Source organism: Hippopotamus amphibius, chromosome 6 (genome assembly GCF_030028045.1).
Source record: "Hippopotamus amphibius kiboko isolate mHipAmp2 chromosome 6, mHipAmp2.hap2, whole genome shotgun sequence".
Taxonomy (NCBI): domain Eukaryota; kingdom Metazoa; phylum Chordata; class Mammalia; order Artiodactyla; family Hippopotamidae; genus Hippopotamus; species Hippopotamus amphibius.
In genome coordinates, this window is record NC_080191.1 from 143,173,768 (window position 1) to 143,195,263 (window position 21,496).

A 21,496-nucleotide genomic window follows, 5' to 3' on the forward strand; every position below is an offset into this window, starting at 1 on the left:
GAAAGACTTTATTCAAGGCTACTGCAATAGGCGAGAGAGACTGAAATCAACTCCCCTGAAATAAAAGATGTGAAGGTTTTTTAAGTGTTGAGGTGAGCTAGTGGAAAAGTACTGGAGGACTTTGGGGGAGGGTTGACCAATGGGATGTGTTGAGCACATAGAGTTATTCTTGAGTTTCCAATGTTTTCTTCTGGGATTAAGCCATCTGTATTTGGCAACTGGCTCTTGAAGTTAGGCTCCTACCTTCTGATCAAGACTGAGAGATGGAGGCACTATCTCTTTTAATGTTGAATTTCAAAGTAATAGTTTCCAGATCCTTGAGAAAGACATTTCCTCAGTAGTAAAACTGGCAAGAGGCTGGGAGATTTACACACGTTTCAAAGGGGCAGAGAAAGAATTTACAATTGCAAGATTTCTGAAGTAAATTCTCTAAGAAACTAGAGGTCAGAGGCTCACAGACAGGAAGAAATCTGTCTAAAACTTAGTCAAGCTGAGGGGAATAGTTAGGCTATCTCAGTCAAGGTAATGGCTTTGAATTTATAGTCCAGGTTGTATTAGGTATACTAGTAACATTCCTCTGGCTTTTATCCCTCCCTTTGGCTAAAATTGGGAGTGGCTATCCTAGGTAGATGATAGATAAATAGATGATAGATATAGATTGATAGATAGATGATAGATAGATAGATAGATAGATAGATAGATAGATAGATTAAGTCATTCTCTTGGATTTTAGAATTCTTAACACTGTTAAATGCATTTTTAAATTTTATTATCCAGAGACTTCTTAGATAAGTTTTCCCCCCTTTTTTCTCCCTGAACCATTGAAGGAAATCAAAACAATTAAAACAGAATAGAAAGTTTCACTTCAGAAAAACAAGGTAATACAGTAATTGCCTCAAGCAGAAGACTTCTGCAAATTCTTCTGAGGAGAAAAACAACTCATAGTGCTCACCAACCTAGTTTAATAATCATTAAGTAATTAATCCTAACAACATCTCATTATGAGCCTGGTGAGAATGATTGCTTGTCCATATTTTTAAGAGTTCACAAGACAATTGATACTTTTTACATGAAAAGTACAATGGAAAACAGGAATTAAAATTCAGATTTCTTATCTTGAATCTGAATTACTATTATTAATTATTGTCAAGTGAGCAAATTCTGGTTTAGCTCAAACCAAACAATGATCTTTTGTAATAACTGCAGTTGTATAAACCACCATAAAATATTGTATGTATTTCATGTACTCTTTCTTATTTTTCAGACATACCTCTCAAAGCATATATTTATGGTAAAGATGACATTCTAAAAAGATAACTTTCTGGTGTGGAGGTTGTAGAAATGTGTGCATGCCACATTTATTTTATACATTCAGTAATATCTGTTACAGTTCCTCATTCAGAGAAAAACAATTAAGTCCTCAGATATCAATAAGAAGTAGATTTCTTTCTCATGTCAAATTGCAAGTTTTATAATTGCTTGTGAGTAGTAAAACAGTATGAATATCCCTCCCCCCCCGCCCCCCACCACTTGCTGAAATCAGAATCTCATTGGAAACTTAAAAACACTGATGTCTAGGTTCTAATCCCAGAGATTCTAATGTGTAGTCAGGGTTGAAAGTTGAGAATCACTGAGTTAAATACCCAAATACCAATGTGAAATTATTTACAATATATACCTGCAATTGCTTATCTCATCACCTCTTCTGCCCTAAAACTCTTAAGTACCTAAGATAGCCCACTTGGATAAATTCAGTGATGGCTCTACTCTTCCTCCACACCCCCCAAACTTTTTCTTCTACTTTTATCACATTTCTTCCTGGCTCTCTGAGGATTCACAATGCAATTTTCCTTCTATACAGCGGAACTGAACTCGGCTGTATCTCATCTTCCCATCCATTCACAAAACCAGCAAGCACCTACACAGTGTGGTGGCACTTTGCAAGCCATTTCCAGCTGGAAACCTAGAGATGAATCTCACAATATCAAGGCACTGACAGTTAATTGTCTTGAAAATTTGGGTTTTTTCACCTTTCAGGGTAACCATAAAGGATTAAACTAGACTAAGAAAATGGGCAATGTTTGGAGAATAAACCAGCCTTTTTTGGTGAGATACATGAATTTTAGTGCTGTGTGTGTATCTTATTTGTGTTAGCATTTGCTTCTAAAATAACTATATCATTCCTACTACTTTATTATCTCATCAACTGGTAACTCTAATGATAAGATTTCAGACCAGGGATAAGACAGAGAAAGGCAAACTAAACTCATGGATAAAAGCTTCAGAATAACTCAAGAGGTGTTCTAGGTAAAATTCAAGAGCAAAGAAATTGGTTGTTCAAGGTAGAACAAAGTGGTCCATGGGATCTTTTCTTATGACTGGGATTTGTCATTTGAGGAAGGTTACAGGTATTCTACAAACATTAGTTATGTCTTCCTAATTATTGCTCTTATCAAGAGAACTTTTAAAGGGTCTTTAATGCTGTTGAACAGGCATCACCCAGTTATTTCACAAGTAAGAGGGTTTTATACATCAAAAGAAGGCTCAAGTGATTCAGCAAAACAGAATTGATCCTGGGAGAATGGCACCTGAAACCAAGATGGTGGTGTAGGATGGAAAGCCAGATAATTTGCCTATTATTTGTGTAGGTTTTTTCTTCATCTAAGGATGAGGGGATAAATATAAAGCAAAATGTCCATTGACAGCAGCACTGAAACTAAATTGTCTTGTATAACAACTCCCTTTAATCTGCTGAAGTTGATAAAATATCATGATTTTTGAGTGACAATTTGAATGAAGATGGCAGACCCATATTGGATCTAAATATAGACATACTTATAACCAATGAATAATGAGACTTACTTTAATGAACCGTCTAGAGCCCTAAAGACTCACTTTATCCTATCCTGAGTGCTAGTTTTCAATGCTTAATTAGCATAATCAACAGTATTGCCCTTTCTTAGGACTTAAAATCCCCTGACTTCTCCCCTTTAGTGAAAGACTTAGTGAATTTATTCCTGGGATGTGTTCCCTTGCCGTGCAAGTTAGTAAATGCAACTTTGCAATTTTTAAAATTATTAAAACAATATAATTTGTCTGCAGAAAGTATAATCATTTCTTTTTTGGAATTTAACAATTTTTCTATAAAATCCTAACATTTCTGGTCCAGCCAAGGGTTCCTTTATTCCAGATGCTACATGACTTCTGAAATTGTTCATTTGGACTTCTGCTCATCCATATTTTTAAATTTTTGAGTTACAGGAAGAGTAATTTATATGTGGGCATGTTTGGGGAGAGTTGGAGGGTGGGGAGGTGAGGAAGAAAAGAGTTGAAAGAATGAGGAATATAATTTGAGGACTCTCAGCATACATGTTTTTAAAAATACAAAACATAAATAATTATATTCTTTTACATTTTGTCTCTTGGTAGTGACATTTTGTTTCTATCATAGGTGTTTCCAAGTGACCAAGCCTCTTATTTTATGATTCTCTTAAATAAATAAATTCTCTTGCTTTTGTATAAAAAAACCACGGGGACCAATTATTTTCTGTGTTTGTTTTAATACAGCATATTTACACTAAATGCATAAATTAATTAAAGGAAATAATATTGTAGATTATGGTGTCTAATGTTTCAAGACCTTATCTGTTTAAAAAAGGTACCTTTTATGAGTGGTAATGAAAATAAATTCAAGGCTGGAAACAGAACACAGATACTTTTTAGGGAAAAAAATTCTTAAAGTTATTCAGGAAAGAGAGAGTTTGAAGCTGCAAACTGTTTTAATATGCATATAATTAATTGTCAAACTTTATAATGTGAAATTTAATTAAACTTGTTCTAGCCGTTTGGGTTTCGAAATGCTAGATACAATACTAAGTGAAAGATGTGAGGAATCGATATTATCCTTCTGGCATTTTTGTTTCAGCTATATAATAGCTTTCTTACCAGGTGTGTAAGAGAGCCACTGATATTTTTGCCTTGATCTACAGGAAAACGAATGTTCTGTAAAGGGTAAATCTATTAATTAGAGACCTGCACAGCTTTCTTTCTTGCTAGTGTAATCGTTAAATTGATTTTTCCAGTCCATCATGTAATTGTTCCAGCGATGGAATCCTGCTTTCCATTCTCGTTCTGCTTCATCAATATTCCCTGTAAAACATGGAATGAGTTGTATTAATCTAAATTTTCATCTCTGTTTATGTTAATTGAAAAATAATTTTGATTGCAGATGCCATTTTCTCCAAGTACACTGCACGGAGATTTTTCATTCATTATTTATTATCAGCTTATCTCACTACCTGAAAAAATGTTAATGCAATTTTTATACATTACATGAAAATGCAGGTAATATTTTTGTACAAAATATAACAAAATGCAAAAATATAAGTTCATGTATTATATTACACCAATTTATGTTACATTACATATATTTGCTTTCTTTTCTGAGAAAATATATAAATATTATTCTTTTCTTGACTCCCCGAGGCGTAGCAAAATATCTCGTTTATTGCATCTTATTTATATTTATAATTATGTAGCCTAGTATTATTTCTGATGAAAATGTTTATATATGAGCATTTATTAATGCACAGGGAGAACTTTGTAATTGGCATTGTGTACAGATTTTACACTCTTCCTACGTCAATATATTTTAATTCCAAACAATACCTGGTCATTTAAAGCGATTTATTGAAACTACTATATGATAGAAGTTTATTAATTGCTTTGCAAATTAGAAAGATGACTAAGAAAATCTCTGCTTTCCAGCAGTTTGTGAAGTGTCATACGTGTCGAGGGAGAGGATTGTTTATGCCAGAAATAATGTGAGGCAATGAACCAAAAAGAGTTTATGTACTACAAAAAACCTTGAAATCTTGATTTATTTGAAAGGGTATTATATTAAAGAATAAAGTTTGTGAACAATATAAACAAATTACAAACTTTTAAAACAGTATATTTATGTTCCTAATATAAATAGATATAATAAAGCTTGAAGATGGTTTATTTAAATCTACAGGTATTTTATACATTTGTAGTTTTCTTACTTTTTAAGCTTCCAGGATGCTGAGCTATAGTCATTGAATTAAAAACAAAACTTTAAGTTATTTTGACTATTATGAAAATAACTGACAATTTTTTAATATATACTTTTCAGTTAGCAATTTTTGAAATTAATTATAACTTTTTAAGATGTTAATTTGGAGAAGAAAGTTCATGTGACCTCATACTACATTATAATGTATATATAAAAGTGTCTTCATTCATATTATTAATGATGGAGCACATTCAGTGATTTATTTTTAGTTTATATGAAAATCAAAATATTTAAAACATTTGTAGAGCCATTAAAAGATCCCCTGTAATTTAAGATATATTTGGATTTGAAATGTTCACAATGCTTGGACAATGGACAAATATTGGAGAATTTGTACAAAAATGTCTTATTTTTATATAAAATGCCTTGTAAAAGGTTAATGGCTATAATTTTTTTGTGAATAAAACTATTTTTCTAAGGAGTCAGAAGGCATTAAATGTGGAAGAAAGATGTTAAGTATACCAAATGAACCACTCTTATGTTCTTTTTATTTTATAATTAAATGCTGTTTTAAATGTTATTTACATAAAATAAGGACTCTCAAGTTCAGAAAGAACAAAATTTTTAATATAACAAATAAATGACTGGTAATTTAGCATTTAGACCATGAATTTTAATATTTAGAGAAAAGATCCTATATCTGATTTTCTTTTTTTCTTCATGGAATGATACCAAATCCACTGATTCATATAAACATAAATTTATTTCCTTATGTGTCATAATCAAATATCTTTACAATTTAGTTATTAAAATAGTTTACTTTTTGGTGTACAAATGCTCTGTAAACCTGAGTACATTTTTCCTTTAGAAGTACTGAAATTGATTGAGGCAATAAAGTACAAAACATTCAATTATTTTCTAACAGTATCCAAAGGAACTGAATACACCATAATAAAAAGACAATGAAAACCCAGAATCCCATGTCATAAATCAAAACCCAAATTAGAAGTTTTTACCTCCCCCTCCTTCTGCTCTTCCTCCAAAACTGGAGTACTACATAAGTCACTATAGATTTATCATCATTGGTGAGATGTAATCTATTTGTTTTGTGGTTAACAGGGTGCTGCAGTGTGAAATAAAGAAAAGAACATCAGTATAGGCTTTGGAGTGAGTGACATGGGTTGAAATTTCAGCTTGACCGATTATGATATCAGTGACATAAAAAAATTCTTAACTTTTCAAATTAGTTTTCCAACTGTAAATGGAGTTGGTAATCCCTATTTTGCAGTGTTACCATGAGGGATAAAAGAGATGGTGTGTATATTGTGAAATCTAGCTCTATGCATCTATGGGGAGCTCTGGAAATGAATTTACTGCTCTTGTTACAGAAATTTATTCTTCGCTCTTTATTGAATCGGTGTGTAGCTAGATCAATACCGTTAGTTCATAAACATATTGTCACAACTTTTTCAGAACTTTTGTGACCTTTGTTTTGCTCACATTGTGTCTCATTTGGGGGAAAGTCAGGCTCTCTTCCCCACAGAAAGAGGGATAATAATAAGACTATTTTTTTGCCTTGTCAATTAAAAAGGGTGAGCAATGTTTCACCAGAGCTGAATCTAGCCAAGTCTGAGGAGTTAGGACAGAGCACAGGAGAGGTGAGTCAAACCCAATTGGTTAATGGAGATGAAGTCAGAAGAGGACATTACACTGATAGAGGACATTACATTGATATTGAATGGTGCTGAACATTATAATAAAAAAACAACATATTTCTTGTACTTTGAGACTTTATTAAAAATATCTTCTGTCTCCTTTACTTGCTCATTTCCCTGTTTGTCAACCAGTTATTAAAATTGCCGAGGAATTCATAATCCTCTATGGAGTAGATCACAAACTTACTTGTCATCCTGGTATAATTTTGGGTGTGTAATGAGACAGTAGATTGAACTACAATAAAATCAGGCTGGTCTTTTTGAAGCTTTCATGTATTGATACTTTCACAGTGAAGCATATAGATCTTTAATTTGGCTATCAAGTTACTCAAAGCCTTTTGTTTCTTTGTTTTGTTTTGCTTTTAACCAGGAGTGGAAAATTCAAATATGAAATCAGGAAAACTAGCTTGATTTTTTTCTTCAAACCATCTTTACACTATCTCATTTTTGTTTGCCATTCTTGCTAACTGATTAGCAAATTGCATTATATGAGTACCCAAAGTGACCAATCTGGGTGGTATCTCTGCTCTTAAATTTATATGTGGTCTTCTTTAGTTGTAGCAAGCAACAGTGTTTCATGATTTATTCAAAGCCCAAAGGAGGAGCCACTGGATCTGATTTATATTTTTACTGGGAAGATGTGAAGGTCAAATAATTTTTCCTTTAAATAAATTTACTTTTTCAATTTTAATGAAAAATATTGATATTTTTTCAAAATTAAATGGGTCATTTCTCTACTTCCTTTTCTTTTTTCAAATGATTATGAGATTATGGAATTATATTCTTAGCAAAAAAATCTGAATTTGATAAGAGTTGAAACAAATGTATTTTATTTCTTGCAGGTGCATGCAATAACAGCATAGGTATATGCTGAAGTATAGTCTGAAAGTTAAATGCTAAAATTTGTGTGTTTAAAGAAGTCTTAAGGATCATTTTATTTGAAAATATTTACTGCTCAGATGTAAACGACTGCTCAAACGTTGCTTATAATGCTATTGGTCTTCCACTGTGAGTGAGGTAAACATTTCTCCTTTTAAGAAATCCAGTCAGTAGTTATCTTTCGAAATTTTTCTTTTACTTTTTTAAAAAAAGTAATATTTCCATAAGAACTTCAGCCCAGGTCATCTGAATAACTCCAATTTTCAGAACATTGAAGATTAAAATATTTGAAGTTTTGTGACTTGAAAAATATAAGGTATGGTAAGAACATATTTTTTTAATCTTTTAATCCCTCTACACTGTTTATAAAACCTAAAAACATGGCATTTCAAACTGGTTTTGTTTGTTTAAATATAAACTTTTTTTATTATTAATGAAAACATTGATGTTATAACAATTATATCATGCATTTACTTTAAAACATTAACTATATTTCATATAACTTCTTTGGGGGAATTATCTGAAAAAACAGTGCTAAAATATAAAATTATGTTTTCAAGACACATTGGAAGTATCCCCGAGCAAGGTATGGTACTTCCATAAAGCTCAGTGTTGCTTAAACTAGAAAGTTGTTCAGCCCTACATAGGATGGAATAGCACCTAGCCAAAAACTTAGGATTTTGTTTTTCAACATGCTTTATAGCAGTTGAGTATTTAGAGATAGAGATTTTGAAGTACATCTTCAAAAATTGCTGATATAGAAATTTTATTTAATCAACAAGTACATTGCAATAGACCACATGTGCTTGAACCAGAATGACTCAGTTTGGTTTACAATAAATTAGTCATTTAAAATTTGTCCCCACCCCACCTTACTTCCCTTCAAATTATGACCCCCTCATTTAAAAATATTTTAAGTAAAGACTGAGAATATGTTGTCTGTGATATGTTAAATGGTACCTCTTATGGTTTCTTGGCAGATTAAATGCGTTACCTCATTGCTATTCACACCCAGAGGACACAAGGGCAGCACTGTAGCTCTGCCAAGGGATGCAGAAGCCCATTTCTGATATATATTCTGCCACAGAACATTTGGTAATACACAGAGCACTGGTCTATCAGTAATGTTGCCCAAACAGATGGAGTCCATAATTATAATTTTGGTGAGTAATGTCTGAGAATCAAAAGGCATATTAAACAGTCAAATACAACTCTGAGATGTTCATATTTGCCTGAAACTAGCCCCAACCTCTGTTAAGAAAAAACTAAAAACATCTACTATACTGTGATATCTAATATATAGTCTGAAAATTGCGGAACATTCTGATGAACAGAATAGTAATGTCTAAAGGAACTGGTTAGCAATATGGTGATTGAAAGTCAATTACTTTTATTTGAAAAATATAGAAAATAGATTTGAGGAGCCACATCAGTTATAAATATCTGGGCATTTTTAAAAAAAAAGAAGCAGGCAGTGAATTGCATGTGTATGTCATTCTTCTCACAGAAAATGTGATCATTCATGTTGACCATTCAAGTTTAGTTAAATATTTTCTTACTAATGAATTTTTGAAATAACATGATAATCTGAGCCATTTTCCTAGTATTTCCTTATATAAATCTAAGTAATCACTTCCTAAAGAGTAGTTAACTAAAGTTACTACTTGCTTATTGTACTATGTAATGTATGTACGTGGTCTTAAATATCTCTAAGCTTAGAATATTTAGAAATATTTAGATTATGTTTTAAAACATGTAAATTTTAGAGATTTTTCCCCCTTAGAAATCAAGGGTTCTACTAAATTTGTTTTTGCCTCTTTCTGAGTATAAATTATATTTAGTTCTATATCAGTTCAACTTTTTAATACTATAAATTGTTTATTTTATATATCTATTTTTTCATTTATCCATTAATTAATTCCACAAAAATTGGCTGAATAGCAAGAGTGCCCTATTTTAGTTTCACTGCTAAGTTTCATGTTCCACTAGGGAAAAATTTCTAGTTTTGCTTTCTTTATTTAACTATTAAGGTGCTGCTTATATAGTAAGCCCTCAAAACATATCTAAACTTGATGGAAGAAGATCATTAAAATAATTTACATGTTGGAATCAATTAATTGTAAAGTCACAGATGAACATTATTACTGTGCCATGGATAGTCTACCTTCTCCCCCTTTTACATAATCTACAACCAATTATTTAACCAAATACTAAAACAAAACAAAACAAAGAAACAAACAGAAACAACACACACCTGTCATTTCCAAGACTTTGGGAAAAAATAGTGTCCAGAATCGGCACTGTTGAGCACGCAGTTTAGTGTATACTCTTGGTGACTCTGTATTCAAGGTGAAATATTTTTGTTCATTGCTTTTGAAGACAGGCCATCTTGTGCTATTGTTCTGAGTCCCATTTGGATTTCTAAAAATTAAAGAGAGGCATTATAGTTCTACTGAAATCACTGATAGATAAAATTATATTGTTCTCAAAAACCAATAAGAGCTTTTAAAAAATCAGAAAAATTGTGGAGAAAGTCAGAAAAACTGTAGATTTGTTTAAGGATGTCAAGCTTAAATGAACTGGATTGAATGTTTTCAGTACCTTGAAGCACTATGTTAGTTAAAATTGTAGGAATTACTTAAAGACGGACTTTTTACACACATTTCTACTTAACATTCAGGGGGAAAAATATATTCCATTTTAAAATGCTAATATTTTCTTCACACTTAAACATATGTTAAATTTGGGACCAATTACACATCTCCTTAGTATGTAAAAACCTTATTACTCTAGGATACTCCCCTCAGTCTCATTTCTAAGTTGATTTTATATTCTTATAGATCTGTTCAGTGATTAAAAATCTTTCAATAATTCCCCAGTGAGGGAAGTGGGGAGGATTGGGGGGGAATGAATTGGGAGATTGGGATACCAAATTGTACATTCTAAATATATGCAGTTTATTATATGTTAACTGTATCTCAATAAAAGTTCTAAAAAAAAAAATCTTTCAATAATTCCCCAGTGAGTTCAGATAAAGGTTAGTGAACATGGGGCCACCCACATTTCCAAGCTTACTTTGAGGTATTCTCTTCATGGGCCAACCAACAGGAATTAGGGGCAGTTCCTTAGGGATTCCCTCCTCTATTTCACCTCCTGTCTTTTCCTTGCTATTACTTCTTCTTGAAATTCCATCATTTCCTAACATGCCGATTCAGAACCTCCAGATTCTCTTTTTGTGCTGTTTCCCATATCTTTAATTGTGATTTTTAAATCAATAACACTTGACTTTATTTTTCAGAAATTTATAATTTTTGGTTCACTTGCACCTTGTAGGACTCAGTAATATATTATTGCCTAGGTCACACAAACAAACTCAAAGAGTAAACATTCTGGAAATGACTCTGTCTAGATAGTCACTGGTGATTCTAAAGATTTCCCTTTAATATATTTGTATGCTATTATTATGAGTCAGACACTGCTTGGGCTCTAGAAATACAAATAAATATGGAAAACATTGTTTCCCTCAGGGAATTTACAAGAAAGGACATCCATGAAAACAAAGAAGCAACAGTATGTGGTAGCCTAAATCATGCATAAACAAAGGGACACAAACTGTCAGAAGAGGGAATTACCTAAAGGAATGTGATTTTAGCTGAAGTAAGGAGGAAAAATAAGAACTGAGCCAGAAAGAGAAGTTTGGAAAGCTAGAGAAAGGGAAAAGAATTAACATAGGTATAAATAATAAATGTTCATCTTAGTTCAAATAGCAGTGAAAAAACTAGTTTTCTTGGATTCTAAGATAGAGGAGATCCTATTAGAGTTATAGCTTTAGAATATTAGTGTTATAGCAGTAAGATCTGACATCTAGGAAAAGGGCTTAGACTTTAACTTGGAGGCATTTATGATTCTTGAAGATTTCTTGGCTAGATGACTTATTGTGAACATAACATTTTAGAATGTTGACCAGGAGGTGGTATCTAGAATAATCGAGAAACCTAGAAAGTAGTCACAGATACTTACATCATAAAAGGAAGACTAAAGTGATAGGGATAAGTAATTCATTCCTTTCGCTTAGATTCATCTAACTTAATCAAAATCATACCAGAAAAACCCCAATTGAACTTTTCTAAAAGTTTCGCACATGAAATTCTCTCTTCATCATTTAAATACCTTCTGTATATTATTAACTGATAGAAAATTGGAAGTACTTATAGCAGATACATATTTTTTTTTCTCAAAAGCCTGTGAACCCCTAGAATTTGAAAAGACAAGCAGGCATTCATCCAGCATGGTTAACTAGAGGCAGATTTTGCCAACAAGAACTTGTGTTGAATAAGTACCATAAATTCCTATTTTATCACAGATGCAGACATATTCAACCATGATTCAGTAGCTGTAGAGATAAATAGCTTCATAATGAACTAGTTGATTTTATGTAGGAATTTGATGATTTAATAAAATTATTAATAACCAAAGCTATTCAAGCTAAACCAATATCATAACAGGATTGAAACCTCTTGCTTTAGGGTATTATTTGAAAGAGGTCAGGAAGAAAATTTCTCTAGATCACAGATGGCACACTTGTCTAGGTGAATTATGTAGTCTTTTTCTTTTCTTTTAAAGCTTTAGAAGCTAACAAGTACAGCTGCTGGAGGCTGGATATTAAACCAGGAGAACCATTGGTCTGATTCGGTACAGCAATTCTTATGTTCCTAAATTGCCCACTTTCCTTCTAATTCCATCCTAATTAACTTATGGCACCATTTTAACTGCACATTTATTTCTGGCTTCTGCAAATGGTGACTTAAACAGAGCTGACTTGTACTTGAGTTCAAGAGCGAAGCACTAATGGCACTGCCAGCGTTCATTTAACAAACTTTGTCCTATGAAATAACTCATGACATTCCAAATTGTAATTCAGAGATAGTAAAATTCCTTTGCCTATGGATGCAGATACAGTTTTCAAAAAGTGATTGAAATAGCTATTGAAGTGATGAAGCATTTTACTCTATAATTTGAAGAAACCTCCAAAGACTTTAAAACTTAACCAGAGACATAATTCTCCTCCTATTTTTATCAATTAAAAACTTTGTGAAATACAATATAATTCCCAGACACAGAACTCTGAAACACTATATAATTTTAATTCTAAAATTGTAAGATAAATTTAAACATCTTGACTTTGCTACTTCTCAAAAATATTCTCTATTCTGGTTACAAAATAAAGATCTCAAAGTGATAATACTTAGCACTTTCCATGAGGTAAATAAATCTCTTCTCTTTTTGTTACCAGATTCTTTTCCCAATTTGTGGTACATAAAAGTGGTCTAAAGACCATCCGTTGCCATTTTTCTTCTAATATAGGATTGAAAATTTAAAGACATGGCTTATTTAATCAAAAAAGCAAAGTATCATTCAAGCAACTGTATCACAGGAAATTACCTGCTTGCCATTGGTATTTGAGCACAGATTTGATAACTCATTTTATGAATAGATTTTTTTAAAAAGACATTAATCAACTCAAGATGCCTGGTATGAAGAAGTAGGATGCACTCAACTTCATGCATCAAGTTTTCTTAGAATTACAAATTTCAATATTGCCTACCCAATCCTAACACAGGAATTAAGATTCCCTTTAAGAATTCAGAGACAGTTATTTCTAACTAAGATATACAGTGATTTTAAAAGTGAATATATTTTAGAGTGCTTTACAATCTAGTAAAATGAAGCCATGATTGGTAGTTGTAAATTGAAAGGCCAAGTGAAATATTTCACAATCATGAGAGGGCCAAGGGGATACAGTATATAGTAGATAATTTTATTTATTTATTTATTGGCTGTGTTGGGTCTCCATTGCTGCACACGGTCTTTCTCTAGTTGTGGTGAGCAGGGGCTACTCTTCGTTGCGGTACATGGGCTTCTCATTGCAGTAACTTCTCTTGTTGTGAATCACAGCCTCTAGGCATGCAGGCTTCAGTAGTTGTGGCATGTGGGCTCAATAGTTGTGGCTCTCGGGCTCTGGAACACAGGCTCAGCAGTTGTGTCACATGGACTTAGTTGCTCCACGGCATGTGAGATCCTCCCAGACCAGGGATCAAACCCACGTTCCCTGCATGGCCAACCACTGCACCACCAGGGGAGCCCCCGGATAATTTCTTAAATATACAAAAACTTATGGACTTATATTCTATGTCATGTCATGCTTAAATAAAACTGTATATTTTTTGGGGGGGAATGAAGTATAAAAGGATAATTTTATTACTTTGTCAGGCAAAGGGGGACAGAGTGGACTCCTGCCTTTGAAAACTATGTATTCCCAAACTGTACTTTAATTTAAAGAGTAGAGAGGTTATAAGAGAATCTGAATTTAGAGATTAATTCCATTCTTTCATTAAACAAATATTAATTGAGAGCATAGTATTGAAACCACGCAACTCAGATTGGAACTTGAACCCACGTTCTTTTAACTGAGCTGGTCACAGGACTTAATGAAGTTCAGGTTCTTGATGTCTCATCGCAGAAAGAACTCAGTGAGCAAAAAGGTGATAGGTAAGAAGTGGATTTATTTAGAGAGAAACACACCCCACAGACAGAGTGTGGGCCATCTCAGAAGGCGAGAGTGGCACCAGGGTACCGGGATGTCAGTTTTTACAGGGGTGGGTAATTTCATAGGCTAATGAATGGAGAAGTATTCCAGCTATTTTGGGGAATGGGTAGGGATTTCCATGAATTGGGCCAGTGCCCTTTTTTTGACCTTTAAGATCAGCCTTGTATCTGTCATGGCACCTGTGGGTGTGTCATATAGCTTGCTAATGTGTTACAATGAGTATACTGAGGCTGAAGGTCTAGTGGAAGTCAATTCATCTGCCATCTTAGACCTATTTGTTTCTAATCAGTTTATGTCATGTCCTTGGGTTATGTCATTCTTTTAAAGGTTGTGCCCTGTCCCCTTTCCTTCTGTTTCATTGTCGGGCTTGTTTGAATCACAGAAGATTCAACGAAAACAAAAGAGACAGAAAATTCCTGGCTCTCGTAGTTTTCATTCTATAAAAAGGTAGATGATAAAGATAATAAATAAGGGAAAATATATAGCATGTTAAACAGTGATAGTTGCTAGAAATAATAAAGTGGAGAGTGAGGATGATAGGAAATGAGAGTGTAAGTATTATTGTGTGTGTGTGTGTGTGTGTGTGTGTGTGTGTGTGGAGGGGCAGTGGTTAAGGAGTATATAATAACGAATTTGACTGGCCTTTGTCCACATTTCCTTGTGAGATAACCCCTAAGTCTTTGGAATTTTGCATTGTACCTGATAGTTTATGCTAATAAGGTGACTCCTGTAGTGCACATGATGGCTTTTGCTAATGCCATGACTCAGGGTGGGGCCACTCACACTGATAATCTTAGAGAAAGAACTGGCCTCCCCAGAAAGACTAACCATGTGATTAGAGAGTTGGGACTTTGAGCCAAGTGATATCAACCTGACCTCCAGGAAGGGAAGGGTCCTGAAGATTGAGTTTAACTACTTGGCCAATAATTCAATCAACCACGCCTTTATCATGAAACTCCAATAAAATTGTGAACCTCAAGTTCAGGTAAGCTTCCTGGATTGGCAATTCTCCAAATGCACATTGCCATAATTGATACCATGAAGGTAATGCATCTCTGAGGACATTGAAGTTTTCTGTTTGGAACCTTGTCAGTCATAGATTTTGCTCTGTGTCTCTTCCTTTGGTTCTGAACTATATCCTTTTACTATATTAAAACTGTTGATTGTAATTATAGCATTTCTCTGAATTGTGTTAGACATTCTAGTGAATTATCAAATCTGAGGTCATCCATGGGGACTCTGAACTTGCAAGTGGTATCAGAAATCTTGGGCCAAAATCACAGTCTGAAAGGTTGTGTCTTCACCTTGACTCTGGCTACCTCTGGGTAGGGAAACTCTGCAATATTTGATAGGAAAGAAACTTTTAAGTGAAGAGTTGACAGAGGACAAAAGTGAGCCATGCAGTTTTTTGGGGGAAGAGTATTTCAACAAAAGGAATAGAAAGCAAAGGCTGGTGAGACAAGTGTGTGCCTGGAGTTTTCCAAGAATAACAAGTAGGAGAGTGTGGCTTGAGTGAAGGCAGCCAGGGAGGGAGGAGTAGGAGGTGACATTATTTTGTGACCTGTAGGACCTTATAATCTTTTTACATCTACTCCGAGTGAGAGAAGAAGGAATTGGAGGGTTTGCACAAAGAAAGGACAAGATCTCTCTTATTTTTTTTTTAAAGATTATCTCTGGGAATCGACCTCAGAGAATCCAAGGGTGGAAGCAGGGAGATCAGTTAGGAGACAACAGGAATAATTTAGGTGTGAGATTATGGTTTCTTGAACCAGGAAAGCAGTAGCAGAAATTGAGAGAAGTGCTCAGAGCTTGCAAATATTTTGAAGATAGAGCCCTTGCAATTGGCCAGTGGATTAGATGTGGAGAAAAAGAGAGTAGTCAAAGGTGACTCTAAGGATTCTGGCCTGAGGATTTGGGAGGATTAATGGAGTTGCCATTATTCAGATAGGAAATGCTGAAGAAGAGCATAATACTTGGAGGAAAATATTATGAGTTCAGCTCTTCCCATGTCTTTAGGAAAAATGTCAGCTTTTTTCCTTCCTATTCAGGGAAAAACTCAATTCTTCCCTACTGTGTATTTCTTCCCTGTGTGTCTTCTTTTCTATCACACAGAATACTTCACTTCTGACACTTCTGATCATCAACTGTGTGAAGACTTTTCTTACAACAATAAGCAAGTTTTGACACCCGCTGCGTGTCTTACAATTTAACTCAATTCTGAAACATCTACCTGGACAGAGCATCAGATCTCACAGAAAAGGACTCTGTCCCATAAGACTTCCCCACCCTCTTGAAAAACTTCAGATGCCAGTAGCAAGTTCAGGTTATCAACTGTGTATCTGACCAACCAGCTATAGACTGGAAGTCCCAAGGACCCCTTCCTCAGATTTGATTAATTTGCAAGTACAGTTCACAGAACTCAGAGAAACACTTACTTATGATTACCAGTTTATTAAAAGATATGATAAGGGTGAAAGATGAACAGTTGGATGAAGACATACATGGAGAGAGGACTGGGAGGGTCTAGAGCATAGAAGCTTCTGTCCCCATGGAGTTAGGGTACATCACCCTCCCAGTGTGAATGTGGTCTCCAGCCTGGAAGCTCTCCAAACCCCACACTGTTGGGATTTTATGGAGGCTTCCTCACATATGCGTGATCAATTATGAACTCTTTCTAGACCCTCTCCACTCTCTGGAGGATGAGGGGTGGAGCTGAAAATTTTAAGCTTCTGCTCATGGTTTGTTCTTTCTGGTGACCAGTCCCCAGCCAGAAGCCCATTCCAGAGTCACCTCATCAGGACACAAGATACCCCTGGTGCTCTTATCACTTAGGAATTTACAAGGGTTCTAGGAGCCCTGTGTTACGGATGGGGTCAAAGACAAAATAACAGAACCAAAGATGTTCCTAATGTTCTTACCACTTAGGAATTTATAAGCTGTTAGGATCTCTGTGCTGGGAACCAGACACAGCAACCAACACACACACACACAAACATACACACACACGTATATATGTATATTTCTTATTATTTCTCAACATGTTAAATTTGAGATCCAAAGGGAAATGGTAAGTAAGCAATTGGAATTTAGTGGTTAATCTTTACTTTACTGAGAGTATCTCTGCATTCCAAATGGATTCACAAACTCTTTAATGTAATGTTCCCCCAAGAGCACTAAAAGTGTGACTAAGTTTACAAAGTTCAATATATAAATAATATTTTAAAATATATATTGTAATAAATTAATTCATAGGAGATACAGCACCTGCCCCCTCCCAGATCCCTGTCCTATGTTTGTCCTACCATCTCCTCAGACAGGCCTTCCTTTAACTATATAAACTACGATTGCAAAGAAAATTATATTTCACAGCTGATAATTACTCTAATTTCATAAAAATTAATACTCTGAGGTAAATAATGTGAAACTCCACATCAAATAAATTTTTGCTATGTCTGTAAGACACCAAGGGGCAATTTTGACATGTTCCTTAAGTGTAAACTATTTTTCACCATGATAGTTCAATATTTAAATAAAAATAATTGATGACATGGCATATAGCCTGTGCCTAATGGATCCACATTTTAAAAATGAGATGTTCAGATTTAGTACCCTTAGAAAAAGTCAGGAACCAACTGAGCAAAATTGAGAAAAAGAAAATACTAAGGAGACATTCAGTTAGTATCATGATTACTAGTGGGAGCCGCAAATGAAATATTTCACACGTTGCTTCTATTATTTTGACATATTTACATAAAGAACAGACAAAGCAATTTCACATAGTAAACAACTTTACTCCTCATATTTAAGCATGTAAATGGGAACATGAATTCCTAATAGAATCTATTTTAGAAAAATGTGGAGACACAGGTGAAACAGCAAAGGATGAATACAACATTCCTTCTCCCAAGATCATATTCTCTGCTTTGTCTTGGATACAGGAAACTTCTTAGGATAAATAGGGGCATTAAATATATTTTGAAGTAGTTTTTCACTCCTTCTAGAAGAATTTCTGTGACTGTAATATATTTCTATATTTTTTAACTTGAAAAATTTCTTATTGGAGTATAGTTGATTTACAATGTTGTGTTAGTTAATATATTTATAAAATTGATCAAGTTCCACTACAAATTATGTTTAATTAAGTGTTCTAAAATCTGAACAATCTTTGAAACTGACCCAAAGATAGCTTTTCTAAGTTAAATAAGTAAATTATAACATTTATTCTTAATTATATAGCCAAATAAAATGAGTTTAATTCCCACTGAATTCTATTAAAATATCTGAGTACTAATTCATAAATTCATTACCAGTAATTCAATGATACTTGTTCCATTTTAATCTATAAGGCTATATCTTAGGCTGATTAGTTTTATAAAACTTCTTTTACTGACGCTCATGGTTTTCTACACACTTCCAAGATGAATCTTCAAAGATGAATGACGTAATTTAAATAATTTTTCTTCACAAATATACACACAAATACATACATTCCTATTTATCTGACTCCTGATTCCTGTATATTGTCTATATACAATGTGTGTGTGTGTGTGTGTGTGTGTGTGTGTGTGTGTGTGTGTATTACACAACTTAAATGCTTAAATGTTAGGGATACAAAAAACAATTAAGCAAATATCATTTACATAAAAATTTAACCTATATCATACTATCATATCATTGCATTACACTGTAACAGTGCCAAATTATATAAATAGCAACTATATTTTGAGATTTGGAACAAACCACATCTTATTTATTTTTGCATGCTCAGTATCTGACATAAGCCTGAGCAGAAAGTATATGCTCAATAAATGCTTGTTGAAATGAGAACTAAGTGAATAGCCTTCAGGACTTTGGATATATCTTGAATTAATTCAGTATCAGTTATAAAATATTTTTCACAGTAGTATAAGAAGAGAGAAATTCACTTTATTCTCATGTGTTAAGGTGAATTAAAATGTCTGGTAAATATTACTCTTCTAAGATTAAAAACTTGAAAACGCACATTGCTTCTTCAAGTGCCTAAAGCAATAATATATTTGACTTCAAAGTCCTACATGAGCTGATGGAGGGTCACAATGTGCATGAGTTTCTCTTAAACCTGTTCACAAATTGAATCTCAACTCTTTTCCAAGTCTTATGTTCTCCACCTAGATGCACTGTATATTTTTAGGAAGACTTTTATGACTGTATTGTTTTTCCCCTGGATGTAACAAGGGCAAAAAAAATTAGTTACTAAAGCAATATGGAGTATATAATAATGTAGTTGTGCATAGAAAAAAATTTATAAGTGGATTATTTGCAATTTAGATTATACTTAATGCAAATGTCTAAATCTAATTCACTTTTGTTACTTGTTTCCTCCCATCTCCTGACATCTCCATTGCAAACTGTGAAAATGAGAGAAGTAATTATTGAAGAACAGTTCCCTAGCTTCATGAGTTTAAGTTTCCTCCTTACTTCAACAGGCTTGTTTTTCTAGGCAGGAATCTGGGTACCCAGGGGGGCAGGACTGTACTAGTACACTATAAAAGTTTGCAATAATTCAGGAATTCTCTAATGATGTTTTCTTCAACCTAAATATACTGTGTAAGTAGGATCCATGGTCAAGTTGGTTATTAAATTTTTATTATCTCATCATTCCTAAGAAGTGGATTGGGATACATTCTCAGCTTCACACAGAGATAGGAATATAGACTTTTATGAGAGAAAGAAGAGAAGAGAAAAGAGAAGGCAAGGGAAGGGAGGATATTAAAGAGTAGACTCCCAAAGAAATATATAAATTATATAATCTTGTTACCAAATTTGGTTAAAAGGCAAAATGTATCAATGACCTAAACTTTCTGGGGGAGGGGAAAAAAGAGAGGAAGATTTATTTTCACTTAGCACTAATAAAAAGGAACAAATTACATTTCAGTTAAATAAATACCATTAGGAAGATGAGATATATTTAGCTGCACATCAACCTCTAACTTTAAAAATAATTAGCAACTGTAGTAACTGGAAGCATGCAGAATATGGGATGAGGTTTCAGTGCTAGCAATAAGCCAAAGCCAATTATGATACAATACAGATAGATATGTGCTATGAAAGTGGATGCCTGGGAAATGAGAAAAAAACATCTGGTCTAAAGGATGATTTAAAAGAGTAAAACTGAACATCTCATATAAGGTGAGATTTCTTGAGAGTGTTCCCTGGTGTCAGGACCTCATTTAATCTTTTTTTTATTTTTTATTTTTTTACTAGCATTTGACAAAGAATTTCAATGGCACAGATTTTCAATCAGTGTCGTTGAATTTGATCACATTTAAGGGGAAAAAAAACGGAGTTAAAAATGTCTTAAACACACACAAAGATGCTTCTCCTTTTAATCCAAATCTAAATGTTCCAACACATTCTCACCTTTGCTGAGATGTGGTTTCTATTTTTCTCTAAATATATAAGTAAAAGTTAGGTGCCCACTTTAAAGCACATTTTCTATTATTCTGTAGGAACATTTAAATTGTAATTTGTATTTAAAAGAGGTTTCTGTACTTAACCCAGTCTCCTAAATACTTCACTAAAGTAGTCGGATAGAATCAGGCAAACAAATTGATTCCCAGGGCACAGCTTGCATTTAGCAATTAGGTTGCACTGCACATCTTCAGTTGTTCATCAGCTGAAAGGGCAAAAGGTTGCCAGACAAAAGATCTCTAAGATCTTCACTAGACGGTTGGTATGATGGATGAAGAAAGCTTTCATGGTCTGGAAGATTATTCTTTCTTCTTTCCTCTGCATTGTTGGGACAGAAGGTTTGGCTTAAATAGCTGGAGAGTTAAAGAGGAATACCAGGAAATGTTCAGCCTCCTCCAGCTCTCTAGAAAAATGAACTGGGCTGAACACTAGATTGATTTAAAGAGAAGCAGAAATGTTTCCTTCCTTCCTTCCTTCCTTCCTTCCTTCCTTCCTTCCTTCCTTCCCTCCTTCCTTTTTCTCTCCCTCCCTCCCTCCTTCCTTCTTTCTTTTCTTTACTGTCTTGGCAAGTGCATCCAGATATCCTGCCTAATTTCTAAATGTGAAAATGCATTATATTCATTCCTATTTCTGTCTTCTAGTGACACTAGAGCAGCTGCTATCATTTGGATGCAAATATATCAATCCCAGAGGGGCTACAGAGCAATAGTTTGTAGAAAGTTCAAATGCACTTTTACATAACGGCACCAGAGCACTTATTTTAATAAGGGTGCAGATTTAGTATTAATTATGGATAAGAAAATAATCCCA

At 33.8% G+C, this 21,496-nt stretch overlaps 1 protein-coding gene across 2 annotated transcripts in view; it reads right to left on the reverse strand.

Moving 5' to 3' along the window:
* Positions 1–3,536: 3,536 nt before the first annotated feature.
* The window catches only part of BCHE (butyrylcholinesterase), a 58,748-nt gene continuing 40,788 nt past the window's right edge, over positions 3,537–21,496 (reverse strand). The window contains exons 3-4 of one of the 2 annotated variants that reach the window (XM_057739262.1): positions 9,884–10,050; positions 3,537–4,149 (exon numbers count right to left, since the gene is read on the reverse strand). In XM_057739262.1, coding sequence (XP_057595245.1) covers positions 4,025–4,149; positions 9,884–10,050 — 292 coding nt within the window. In that variant the 3' untranslated portion in view covers positions 3,537–4,024. The remainder of the gene's footprint in view (positions 4,150–9,883; positions 10,051–21,496) is intronic. The other variant, XM_057739264.1, reaches the window with a different exon arrangement.